This window comes from Pangasianodon hypophthalmus, chromosome 8, assembly GCF_027358585.1.
Source record: "Pangasianodon hypophthalmus isolate fPanHyp1 chromosome 8, fPanHyp1.pri, whole genome shotgun sequence".
Classification (NCBI taxonomy): Eukaryota; Metazoa; Chordata; class Actinopteri; order Siluriformes; family Pangasiidae; genus Pangasianodon; species Pangasianodon hypophthalmus.
The window spans coordinates 11,121,048-11,135,133 of record NC_069717.1 but is presented as its reverse complement, the minus strand read 5'-3'; the positions used below and the strand labels follow the sequence as shown (position 1 = coordinate 11,135,133).

The window sequence follows — 14,086 nt, the reverse complement described above, 5'->3', positions numbered from 1 at the left end:
TTTATCTGGCACACCTAAAGTTTTCATGTGGGTTTCACATATGCAAATTCTCTCAGAACAGTGATATAAGGCACAGAGGAATTTGGCTTATGTGACTTATTTGGCAAGAAGGGCATAGAGGCATGTATTGTGAAAATTCTTAGTGATGCATCTTGTTTGTGTGTGTTTGTATTTCTTGGAATTGGAGCAGCTTCAACAGGGTCCAGTCATTCTGCTGCTGACTTGAGTCAGAGAGCTGCGATAATGCCTGCTGAGCTGCCATTTCTGTTTGTTTAGGTAGATCTATTTAAAAGAAAAAAAATCAAAATCTTTGAATTTATTTATTCAACTGTACGTGTGTTGTACAAGTTCAACAGTGTTAATCAAAATAATGTGTGCTTGGTATTAATGACCTTTGTGCATTAAATTTTTGATCACTCCTTTTGGTGTACAATATGTTCACTAAACTGCAAGGTGTTAAAGGAAGACCCCACACTGAAATATGTTAAATAAGTTTGTATTGAAATATATGAGATGTGCTTAGCAATTCTGGTTCAATATTTGTTGTTTTTTGTTGTATTTTATTTATTTGTGTGAGAACTTTCTGGTTGTGTGTCACTCTGTTGTCACAGGGACACTGATAGTGCAGTTACAGTGGCCTTTAATAGGAGAAGAATTTTTTTTTTATCCATCTTTATCTCAGACATAAGGGATAATGGTCAGGTTTTGCGGATAGTTCCTAAAAACAAAAGAGAAAGGGCTCCAAATTCCAATGCAGCTATACAACGCAGTTGTACCACAGACTTGGACAGTTAGTAATCTACGAAATGACAAACATGCTTTGAAGAAGTGAGAGATCTGATCCTAAAGGACTGAATCGCTGCTGCATTGCTCTCTTTAGGTGGATAGGAAGGTGGTAAAAAGTGGAATTAAATCATATGATGCGGGAAAAAAACATGGACAGCTCCATGTTTGTCTTTTGTTAGCAACTAGTTGTGATAAGTGATGTATGTTTTCCTCAAAAATCAGCAAACTCAAAGGCGATTGCTTTAAGACTACATAGGAAGCCCCTAAAATTTCATTAAAATACAGTGTTTACATGTTTATCGAAATGTCTATATTATTCATCAGTCTTGTTAAAATTCAATGTTTTAGTGAATCAAATGATCAGATGTCTTACTGCAGTATTGCACTGTTCACTCTCTTAACTCAAACGGTTTTCCGCAAACAGCACAGCCTGCGTGAAACTCTCCTTTGAATCCCCTGACATAGGGCTAATACACAGTTATTGAAGCCTGTGTGTTTATTGGTGTTTGTTACATGTTCGTGTAAACAGTCTTTTAATGGGATGAAAGATTATTGCTTATTGGACATCAGGCTTTTAACGTGTCATTTTGAGTTCCTCCCGGACCCACGGCTTCACTGGGAGTGAATGGGAGTGTATGGGAGTGTGTGTGGGTACATTTTGCACAGATTGGTAAAGGTCTCAAAGGGGCGGAACCTCTTAACCACCTGCCAATCAGTAAATCGGGAATGAGCATGACTTAACATCGCAAACTTAAACATGTCTGCGTCAGCTGGAATCACTTGGATCCTGTTTGTAAATATTGTAAATAAGCTGTTAGTATTAAAGTTATATTTGATTATTTGCATTCATTTCTGAAATTTGTTGTTAATAAGTCTAGCTAAGTCTAGCATGAAATGGGAGACACTGTTAATGTTGACCTGATTTTAGAAAAATCTTTTGATGCTCTTATGTAAGAGGAGAGACTGAAAATTAAACAATAGGACAGCCAAGAATTTAATTGAAAAGTAAGGAAGGAAAAAAAAGGTAATTTTAGCTGTCTTGGTGCAGTTTTCAACAGCCACTACTGAGTGAAATGTATAGTCAGTGTTTTAGATGTAACAAGTTAATATGTCTGTATGTTGACTGATCTAAAGCAAATATTTTCATAAGCAGCCTGACACATTTGAAGGCAAGGAGTGCTACTTTGATTACTTCTGATGCTGTGTGCAGCCATGTTGATTTAACGTCACTCCATAAAAACTGGGAAGGAGCTCCTAGTTGAGAAGACTACCTCAATTTGTTGAGTAGGCATTTCAAGTTGCGGGGGCGTTTTCTTTGTTTTTTCCTGACCGGAGGTTGGGAATTAGAAGTTTTGCCCTCGAGTTGAATGCAGCATAATTCCCACTGAAACCGTGGGAAGTCAAACAGCACTAGGGGTAATGTAGTAAACTGTTACTAAACTGAAAATAGAAAGACTTGTCAATAACAGAAGTTGAAACCAAGAAAGTCAACTCAGTATTTAATCATAAAGTAAATCTTTTTCACAATTGATGATCACATATTGATTATAAATAAAGTTGAACTGTGTAGAACCTGGAAAATAACCATATTATAACTGTTATATTGTGATTATATTGGTAATACAATTACAGCTATAGTACTTTGGCTGTCTTTATATATGTCAACTATCCCCTTGTAGTCAGTTTTTATTCACACCTTGTATTAAACTGGTATGTGAAGGTTGACTCTGCCCCCTTCTGGTTAACAGATCTTCTTAACACGTATTTCCTCTTTTTGCAGGAGATGTCAAAATGTTTTTGGAGACAGAGCTTCAGGTTCCTGTGTCTAAAATGCAGTTAAAAGGCTGGAAGAATGCAGATGTATCTGACAGTGTGAGTTTTTTTTTTTTAAAGAAAATCTTAAGTCATGAATTGTGTTCACAACCCTTTATAAACATTACAAACCTGTTTTTCAGACAAAGATTAAGGCCATTGATTCAGCTGAGCTAAAGCCTTATTTTAATACCGATTTATTTAATGCCTAACATGCTTTACTGCCCCACTCTTTACTCTTTAAAACAATGTTTCAGTTTCCCTGTGGTTACTCTCCTGTATGTTCGAGTGTGTGTTTAGGTTTACTTTTTGCCCTTTTAGACGGTACTGAGGAGTTTACACCTGCCCAAGAACAACAGCCTGTATGTATTGACCCCAGACATCGCTCCGTCTGCCAGCAGCAGCCAGAGCAGGTATGTATATGTGTGACTGGGTCTTTATCATAGTTAGGTCCCAGCCACAAGGGAAACAGTGCGAATTGTTTAGAGATACCACTAGGGCTCCAAACCACAGTTCTCCTGCTGTCTCAGGGATGGGCCAAAATGGGGAGGAAGTTTTTAAAGTTCCTGATATTACAGCATGTGGCATAAAGTTTAGAAAAACTGAGCAGCTTACTAGAACTAGGCTTGGCGCGATTATGAAATTTTGTAATATAATGAAATATAAACATAGCAGTAGTGTAACACTGCACATAATCACCCCATTTATCTGCCTAAACATGTAAGTAAATTAACAGCATAATAACTTTAATATAAAAACATTTTGCTGAAATGAATAAATGGCCTACTGGAAAATAACCCATTCAAAAAGATTATTTATGTGAGAAAATAATGTACTTTTTGTTATTATTGTACTGCATCTAGCCAAATACAGCCCCAGTTTTAGCAAAAGTATGTATGTCTGTTACATGACAACATATCACAAATATATCCCAGATTAAAGCCAGTATGGTGTAATTACAGTATGGTGGAGTAACTAATACATTAAGAAAATAATTGAGAATGAGTGTTGTAATCACAGTGAATCTAGATTTTGTTTAAAAAAAAAACAAAAAAAAAAAAACTTGATGTTCTATATATCTATAGCTATCATTTCTGTATCAGTAAGTTTATTTTCTTTATTACAGCAGGAGGATAATATGTAGTATGTTTTGGCTGTGTACCCTACAGACACAAGAATCTTTCTGTGAATACTGAATCATGTACTGTGTGTACATGATTCATTGTGTTTGTTTGATAAAACTTCCTTGAAGAAATGGAGTGAAGTAAAAGTGTATTGTTGCTTTTAGCACTGTTGCTAAGCATTTACTAATTTTACTTGCCGTAACAAAATTTACGCCAAAATCTACAGCTTTTCTAGATCAGGATTTTTCTTGTTTGGATTTATCTTTTGGATCATAGATTTGTTTAGACTATGTGTAGATAGACACAGTGTACATAAATGCTGCCACGTCTTTCCGGAACGGTTTGCCAGTGGACTTCGTGACCCACTCCCTGGCAGCACCATATCTATTTACATAAATCATCTGGGTGTGTAGAGAGGGTGTTACTACCTAAAGCTTTTAAACATCGTGTCTTAAAACAAACACAAAAAAGGAGACATCAGTTCTCCTTAGGTCTTTGCTATAATAGCAGTCTCCTTATTAATGGAAAATGAAAAAAAAAAATCTGTTGATCTAGTTGTACTGATGAAAAAATCTATCTATGATCTATTGATGTGATCTATTGTGTCCAAGTTAATCAGAAAAGTCTTTTAAAATTGAATGACAAATCTATAGAGCACAATGTGCTACCTGTACGAAATGGGATATTCTGCATCAATACAATTTATATAGACAGATTACACAATGCTTGCCAAGTATCCTATTGCTTTACTTTGATAATCCTGTGGTATTTGGAGAGATAGCCCTCCTTTTTACAGTTTGACAGAAAAATATTATGAACTGATTTCATGTGATTCATTTATTCTTTAATAAACTGTAGTTTATGGGTCAGACCCAGCAAAGTATTTCAGTGTATGCTAGTCGAAAGTGGTAACATGAAGCACCACTGTGAAAGCAGTTCAATGAACTAGTCATTAATGATTCCGCATTAAAGGATAACTGTCAACGCCTTTCAGTCATGTTAGCTGCTTATCCTGTCTTTTGAAAGCAGGGAATTTTATGTAGTTGAAGCTTCACTAATTTTATTTGAATACCCCTGCTGTAGTTCATTAGAAAGTGTCAAGTTACTGGTGTGCTTTTATAGTCAAGGGATGTTGAATGACACCTTATGTAACACTAGATGGCACTGCATGCTCAGTTTAAAGGAACTGAACACTTCTAGGCAGTAATTTATCTTCTTGTCCCCTAATGCTGGTTTTTGTGTTTAGTGAAATGTAGCACACATGAGCCGAAGTCATGTTGGTTTTGGAAGAGAAGAGAAAATTGGCTGGAAATACTGCAGAAATGATCAGTCACATAGTGTGTGCTGTACTGACACATCCTGCAAAATCTCTGTCCATGTGCATGCAAGAGACAGTCAGTGTTGCATCAGTGAATACTTCTGTGATTCTTTCCGCAGTAGGACACAGAACAGAACCAGCACTTATTCTGAATCACATTTGTTTTTAACTAAACTGTCTGGGACAAAAGCCAAAGAAAAATTGCTCTGTCACAACTGTCAGCTATGTAGATATTTCTTGGAATTTGTGATCATTAGACTGTCCCTTATCCAAACAAGGACACGCAGAGACATTAATGCAAAGCAACACTGTTATCATATACACACACACACACACACACACACACACACACACACACACTTTTTAGCAAAATGTAACTTTATTTACAAAGCGCACAATGCATGATTGCCATTTCTTTGTAAACACACAGAGTCGTCTCTCCCACTCGTGATGAACTCGTGTTAACACATCTGGTGTTGTGCATGTATTATGCATTGCACGTTCATCAAAACTTTGCGACAACTTCCCAATCAAGCCATAAGAATGACTTCAATACGTTTTTCTTTTGTCAAAGGCATTCTTAAAGGCTATCTATCTATCTATCTATCTATATAAATATATATATATATATATATATATATATATATATATATATATATATATAAAACAAGTTTATGTTTATGAAGTTTATGAAACGAAGTATGAAAAATTTTGGAAGACAGTTTGCTAAAAAGTGTTAATTTTCCCTATGTTTGGGACACACACACACACACACACACACACACACACACATACATCTATATATCTATCTATATCTATCTATCTATCTATCTATCTATCTATCTATCTATATCTCTCTCTCTCTCTCTCTCATATATACATATATATATATATATATATATATATATATATATATATATATATATATATATATATATACACTCACACAAGTTGATTCTTAGAAATATTTACGTGAATTTCAGAGTTTCTTAGTATTTGATATGTCCCCTTTTTGCATTAATGACAGTGTGTGCTCAAGCTAGCATGGACAAGTTTGTGTAAAACCTGATTCCTGTTAGATCAAATCCATCGGTATGTCGTCTGAACACGTGCTTCGGTGGAGGTGTTAAGGCTCATGGAAAATCTGACCTTTTGTACAAAGGACTTAACATGGTCAATATCATTTATATCATAAATTTGCTTAAATTTAAATAGTGACCCAGAAATTGTGCAACATCTTGAATATTGAGTAGTCATGATGTTGCACATTTCCTTTTTTTATTTAGAATTTTCGAAAGTCTAAAATGTTTAGAAACTTGTTTCTTTCCAGTTTTAAATGGAAAAAAAAACAACAACCAGATTTTCAATTTGGTCTCAGACTTTTGGACCACTATGTATACACTGTTATATCTCCATATCCTAACTGAAGAATGGATTCTGGCTTTAATATTGGTTGAGTTGTATATTAGAATATAAACAAGCATACATACATTATATCCTGCTGGTTCATATCAGGTTTCTCCATTACATTGATGCGCGCATTCAAAAGTTACTTGTGTGTTAATAGCGTCTCCTTGTGGAGAGTATTACGCTTGCTAAATGTGATTAAAAAACAAGTTTATGTGGGGATTTCAAAACTAACAAAATAAAAAGAATCTGACAAAAGTGGCTTCCTAATGTAGGACTGTTGAAAATCAATTTTTGATGTGCTTCAATCTGTACAGGAATGCAACGGTGTAGTATATAAACAAGTCTATTTATAATAATATGTACTTGTTATATACTTGTGTAAACCAGAAATCTGCCAAAGATTTCAGTACAAATTGTGACAAAGTAGTTTTATAAATGTTTAAAGTTACATAAATAAAAAATATAAATAAATAAAAGATTGGTATCACTGGCAAATTGCTGTGGGATAATAGGAATAAACCATGACAGGGCATGCTGTTATAAGAATATAAACATCAACATACAGTGTGATGCAGAGTGGATTGTTTTATTTCTATATCATCATATCCAAAAGTGTATATTCCTGTTATACCAGAGCAATTTAATTGCAATTTTTAAAAGTTTATTAAAGAAGACATATCTTTTTTTAACAGTTAGTTACATTTAAAGTTGTGGAACATCTATTTACATATAGTTACATTTAAAACTGTGGAATGTCTGCAAAACAAGTTCCTGTTATTACTTAGAGACAAAAAAGGTGGCTTGTTAGTGAGAAACTTAAATGAACAGCTTTACCGTTGAGTGTTGCGCTGACACTGGAGCCTCCTCTATAAATGTTAAATAAACAGTTCCTTACAGAAAGCTCCACTTTATCAATGTTTAAACGTTTTTCTTTGTTAAATAAAATCAGTTTGTTATAAGGCTTAGATTACGTGGAAAGTCTCTGTGAATTAGCTGTTACTATAGAAACGGTGACACATTAGAAATAGCGTATTAATATAAACCTGTGATTTGACTTACAATCAACACTATTGTAAGAGCTGCTGTTGTAGAAAATTAATCACTACTTTCTGTCCAATCAATATCAAGACTTCAACAGCACAGTGGTGTACTATACTATATTATATATTATACTTAAATGTTTTATATTTATGTTTATATCTAATACACAACCCTTATTAAACATTTATCCAAATTTCAAGTTCGACTGATGTAACATATTCAATTCTTAATAATATATTTTGTTTAGAAGTAAACCATCTATCTATCATGCATATGTCAGCTAAAGCAGATCTGCAATTGTTATTCTATAGTAAGGTCAGTCTTGGTTTCTGATAAATCACAGGTGTTCATATGGCCTAATGAATCTTTTCCAAAGATTGCTTAGTATTTATGGATTTGAAAATCTTAATGTTATTTATCACAGTTATTATTTGTTGGAAACTTGTTCACAGTCATTAAACGCTATATTTGCAAACTGAAAATAGCGAGTAGTGTCATTAACCCTCCAGCCGCTTAAAGGAGCATGAGCAGTGGTGTGAGAAGGACATCAGATTTGTGTGTGTGTATTATGTGTATGCGTGTGTCTGTTTAATTATCTGTGTTGATTAGAGCTGCTGTTAGTCCCAGCGGGAGACGCCAGCGATGTAGCGACATGTGGCTGTGTGTAAACTGGCGTCTCTGTCGACTTGTGTGGACACTGTACTCCGACGTGTGAACAGACACGAGAGGAAAGTTAATAATGCGCTCTAACATAATGTTTTGATAATCATGCTCTGTTCAGAGCATGTCAACGAGTCACATTTACATATTCTCCCTCTTTTGTCAGGTGTTAAACATTTGATTAGATCCTGATGCTGTTGTAACTTGAACTGTCAGGATCAGAATTTTGTGTTGCTGTACTATAATTGTAGTCTTTATTGGTGGTTGACTGTTAGTTGGTTGTTAAATCTAGACATTTAGACATTTAGATTTACACATGGGAATGTATTTGAATAATCACCAACTTTACTTAATTTACCGTAATTAAGTAAAGCCTGACCTCATCGTGCCTCAACATATGCTTTTTAGAAACTTGGAATTATATAGTAGAAAAGTGGTTGTTGCATGGAATGTTAGTTATATGTTATCCATAAAATGTTATTAGTCTCAGACTGCAGTGACTTAATCCTTAGAGGTCTATACCTATTTTTTCCCATTTTCAATACCTAGGTTTAATAGTCAGTAAAAATTTCAAATAGATATGTGGTGTCATATCTTTTTTAAGCACAGTTAAGTTGATTACGCATACAGACATGTTGCTGAATGACTCGACTTATGATTAGTATAGGGTCTGAATAATAAAGCGGATGATTGGTCAAAAGGTATTGATTTTACAGCTTTTGGACTGCTACTTATTTAATGACTAACTTATGCTTTGAAAATCTAACAGCGAATAAACAAAAATTCTCAGAGTACTTGTTTATAGTCTTAACAAAATAACAAAACAAAAAAAATTATTGTTAAACTGTGAAGCTATGAGTACATTTGCAGCTGCATTTTTTTCCCTGTTAAGCCACCGATCACTGGCAAGAAGAAATTGGAAGTAATCCTCTATGCCAAATAACTCTATGTAATACAGCTTTTGTTCCTGGTAGTAAGTGTTATTTTCTATTTGATTATGCCTCAGAAGTACAGAAAATGGCTACTAATCCCCTCAGATTTTGCTTTTGTGACCAGGACGTTGGTATGTTGAAATGTACCTATTTTCAATGAGAAACTGGGCGAACATAAAGTCAGAAAAAAAACAACATATGAATCAAAATTAAAACGTATTTATACTAAAATTATACAGAAATGACCACAAAAGATTTAGAATTGAGTAGTTTTTTATTTTTTAGATTTACGATATATATATTGTGTGTGTGTGTGTGTGTGTGTATGTATATATGTGTGTATATATATATATATATATATATATATATATATATATATATATATATATATATATAAAATTATATTGTAAGTCACCCATTATGTTCTTGTTATATTGTCCTTGACAGTATATTTTGAAATTTACCTGTTTTTTTTTCTGACTTTATGTGAATGAAAAGATGCAAATTCGTCCATTTTCTCAATGAAAATAGGTAAATTTCAAAATACCAAGGTCCTGGTCAGAAAAGAAAAGTTTGAGGGCCATTTTCTATCCTTTTGCAGTATAAGCAATTAGGAAATAACACTCAGTACCCAGGAACAAAAAAAATTGGTGCATTGGTAAATTTTTATTCTGATGTGGAGCGGGTGCCATCAAAACATTTTAAGGGTTAAACAGTGCAATCATTTTCCATAGGTATGGCCTGTTAAAATAAAGTGTGTTCAGTGTTAGTACTGTTAAATGTTATTAGTTTAAGGTTTTAATGCTTCCTGTTCCAAGATTTTGGACACTGTGCATTGGACATTGGACACTGTGTCTCATTTTGAAAATCTGACTAGTTGTTTTGCTTGAAACCCCCCAGTTAGCCAGAGCACTGGTTATCTTTTAGAGTGTTTTATTCTTGGCCAGCTGTTGGGGAACATAATCCTCATATCCTTCAGTAATCTCACTTTAAATGGCACACTTTCCAGTGACCACAACCTTGTAGATCTCCAGCCTCAGCGCTTCATTATCTCCTAGACGCTATTTTTGTAGAGTCAGTGTGGGATCTCGGATATATGGAGAGAACGTGTGTGTGTGTGTGTGTGTGTGTGTGCGCGCGCATGGGAGTTGGATGTGTAAGTGGCCCTGTTGTTACCAATAAGCGTGTTGCCTTGCGGGGCAATGAGGAGAGGACCTCCAGCCGAGTGAGCAGGCAAGCTGTTAGCTGCCATTATAAATAACTGTCACGCCCGGATAGAGAGACTGCGAGATGTTCCTCTGGAGCTGTGAAAGAGCTTTGCGCCTGCTGCTGCACCGGACCAGCACCTGCAGCTGTGGGCACTAACCGGTTATGACCAGAGCGTCTATGATGCGTCATGGGTGTTATGATGTGCTGGGCTGTAATGTTCCTGCGGCTGCAGTATTAATCATATATTTATTGCTGTCAAGATATCGGATTAATAATGGCACTGCAGCACCCGAGTGTGTGCAGGAGCGTGCATGTGTGATCTGCCAAACACACTAGTGTTAGCTGTAAGTCTGAAAAATGATCAGTGCTGTAGAGACAGATGCAGTAACCATGACAAGGAGCAACAATGTAGCTGAGGAGAACAGTGGAGGCGTGTATTTTGGTAGTAATTTATTTTAAACAAGGTGACTTCTCAGTCCTAAGTTTTGTGTAAATGTGTAGAAAAGTTCTGGCTCTATTACATTTACTTAAGAAACTTTTTGAATAAATTATTCTTGTAAGAATAGATTAAACAGTGTGTACGTTTTACTCAGAAATGTGTTTATACCAAGTTACAATTTGCTCTTTTCTATGGTTTAAACCCAAATGGCCTTCTGTTAGTTGTGCAGTGCACTATACACCATTCTGTTATACCCTTTGTAGGGAGCACAAACATTCCTGCATAATAAAATTGAGCTGAAGATAGCATCTTAGGTCTAGTGTTTTGCAAACATAACCAGATATATTTTTTTGTTATACCAGATATATTTTTTTTGTTATACCAGACTTTTTTTAATATTCATTAAAACTAAAAAAAGTTTTAAACAACTTTCTTGCATATCACATTTTTTTGTGTGTAAATACCACAAAAAGGAGATCTAGGTTGTGGTTTGGGCTATCTTTCAAAAATGTACCAATCAATTTCATATCAGAAGAATATTTACCTTTTACCATGTTTTAGCTAGTTATAATTGGGAAAGGATGACTACCAAAGACTAAGCTGCTTGCTCCTACAAGGAAATTATTAAGTGAAATCTGTTTTATCAGCACAACCTGAAAGTAATTAGTATATATTTTTTATATTTCTCTAACTTCTTTATCTAATGCCCTAGCATACATTTGAGCTACTACATTGGTGTCTAGTGCCATAAAACGCTCGAAGAATACTGAGAATAGTCAATACTGCTACATTGAGAGTAGCACTGTGTGTCCTAAAGATTTGTATGAACACACATCATTCCTTTCTCCTCTTCCTGGGTGTCTGGCCATGGGCAGCAGATGGCGCAGCTGGAGCTTAAACCCAAAACCTGTTTGTTGACTGCCTTTCTTCACTACCTGGCAGTGTTTCGGATAATACCTTGTAGACAAGAGTCCATTGAAAAGTCACATCCTTAAAAAGTGTTGATGAGTTTGAATATGTTTACTAATATGAAATTCTGGCATGCGCAGCATTAAATGTTTCGTGTCAGTTGCATCCTCAGAAGGTGAAAGCATGCGAATTAGCCGTTACTCTTTCAGCTTGTTTAGAGTTCATCATCACGAGCGGCGCCTCGCTGTTATAATTGGGTGCAGGCTGTGAAAATGGGACATTACTTAACAAATAAAAGCCACTGTAGGCAATTACCGCAAAGCACATCTCGGTTCGCCGTCACCAAACAGATTAATCAAACATATCCGCGCATCTCTGAGCCTGCTCATTTCTCTCCTCTGTTTGAATGCAAATAAAGTGCCGTCTGTGAGACTTTCAGGAGAGACTCTGTCCAAGGTAGTTACAGAAATCCAGTGAAGAGCCAAGCATAATGAACACACCCGCCCATGCTAACATGCACCTCCCTTTCTCATATCAAAAAATGGAGCATTATCCAAAGCGTTAATCTCCAGCATAAATAATCGAGCCTGCTGAATAATTTAAAGCAAATCATCTATTTCTGTTGCTTCCAGATGATGTGTGTGTCTAAGGTTATTTTAATTTGAACTCCAGATTTTTCAAATACAAATGGGTCTTTGAACATTTGGTATTTATCTCAGTTTTTAAACTCTGATCTCTGCTGAGATACGGAGGCCTGGAGCAATCTGGTGGACTGGCACAAAATAAACTGTTTAACAACAGTTAGTATGTGGACTTGTTTTATTACAACAAGGGAAGCAATATCATTTAGGAGTTAACTTGATATGAAATAAGATGCAATATATGATTGTAATTGTTACCAGAGTCCGAGTGTGTTTTGTGTGTGTTAGTTAAAGAAGGGAAATGAGAGACGTAGGCTTTATGAAGGCTATTCCTTTGTGGTACTCTAGGCACTTAATCTGTAAATAAAATCTGTTAAGACTGCTCCTCATTTACACAGAGGTTTGTTTTCTGTCTATAACAGCCAGTGACATTTTATTTCCGGCGTGGTCTATGAGGAGCTTCGCCTGTGGCAGTAAGGGCTAAGAGTGTGTCGTGCGGTGGTGGGGGGTTTCAGGACCAGGTGCTGATGGGAGCTCTGAGGGCTGAACTTTGTTAAGCTTGAACAGATTAACCTGCTGCTTGAGCTTTTGGGAGGAGACAACTTAACATATTGTCCTCTATAACTAATTATACCATGGCCATGGAAAATAGTTCTGACAGACTGACAGGTATCTGTTGTTTTCTTATATTAGGACACCTGTAATATAGATTCATGGCTCATATATTACCTACAAAACAGACTGCAATACTGCAATTCATTACCACCCCCACAAAAAAAACTTGGAATTTTCATACACAGCAGTCTCTGGAGTTTACACTGAATAGTACGATAAACAAAAAACATCTAAAGAATATGATCGGCAGTTCTGCAGGCAGAAACACCTTGTTGATGAGAGAGGTTAGAGGTGAATGGCCAGACTGGTTTGCTTCAGATTCTTGTTCTTGGCTTTGCACACTTTTTCCCATATATTGTAGTGTTATAGCCTGAAACTGAAATGGACTTAATTGGTTTTATATTTAATACATAATATAAATATATATCACTTAATAGTAAAATATGAAATAAGAAACTTAAAAGTTGTAATTGCATAAATATTCACCCTAATTTCTGTGAAACACTTAATTTGGTTCTTTTGAAAAGAGACATGGTTATAGAATCAAACTGTTAGCTTGCTGATGAAAAATTACATATCATTACCATATTTGGATAGTAGTTTATGGCCCGGAGTGTACTGCCTTATTTTAGTGGAATAACAGACACAAGCTCTTTTTTTTTTTTTTTTTTTTTTTTTGGAATCTTTTCATTTGCAATTATGGTCCACAAGACGATTTTAATTTAGAACACAGATACTTATTGAATTAGAACCTTTCTACATGTAATATGTAGCATGTTGGAATGTTGGAATTAGGATAATGGCCATAACTGTTGAGGCAAAGCCTATATGTTTAAAAATTGCTATTTCTAATCCTCACCGACCATTTGTTGTTTCTATATAGGTCAGGCTTCTGAAAAATGGTTAAGCTGGCTACCACAAGATCTAAAAGCTGAACATATTACAAGGACCCAGATATGATATTAAATTACTTTTAAAATTGGAAATAGAAAAAAAATCTGGGTAAATACTACTGCTCAGTTTGAGCTGGGATTGCTTACTTTCTCTCTAAAATAGTTAACATGGAAAAAGCAGTATTAAATGTAGGACTGGGATGCTTCATAGCCTTCAACTTTAGATTAAATATATTTCAAATATCAACTTGACTGGAGGAATGTTTTTAAATGTAGGTATCTGTTAGATTACTTTTA

General features: G+C 35.2%; 1 protein-coding gene across 1 annotated transcript in view; it reads left to right on the top strand.

Annotated features, from left to right (window-relative positions):
• faf1 (Fas (TNFRSF6) associated factor 1) overlaps nucleotides 1-14,086 on the top strand; it is a 72,910-nt gene that overhangs the window by 16,588 nt on the left and 42,236 nt on the right. The window contains exons 5-6 of the mRNA XM_026914895.3: nucleotides 2,567-2,658; nucleotides 2,920-3,011. Of these exons, the coding sequence (XP_026770696.1) occupies nucleotides 2,567-2,658; nucleotides 2,920-3,011 (184 nt within the window). The remainder of the gene's footprint in view (nucleotides 1-2,566; nucleotides 2,659-2,919; nucleotides 3,012-14,086) is intronic.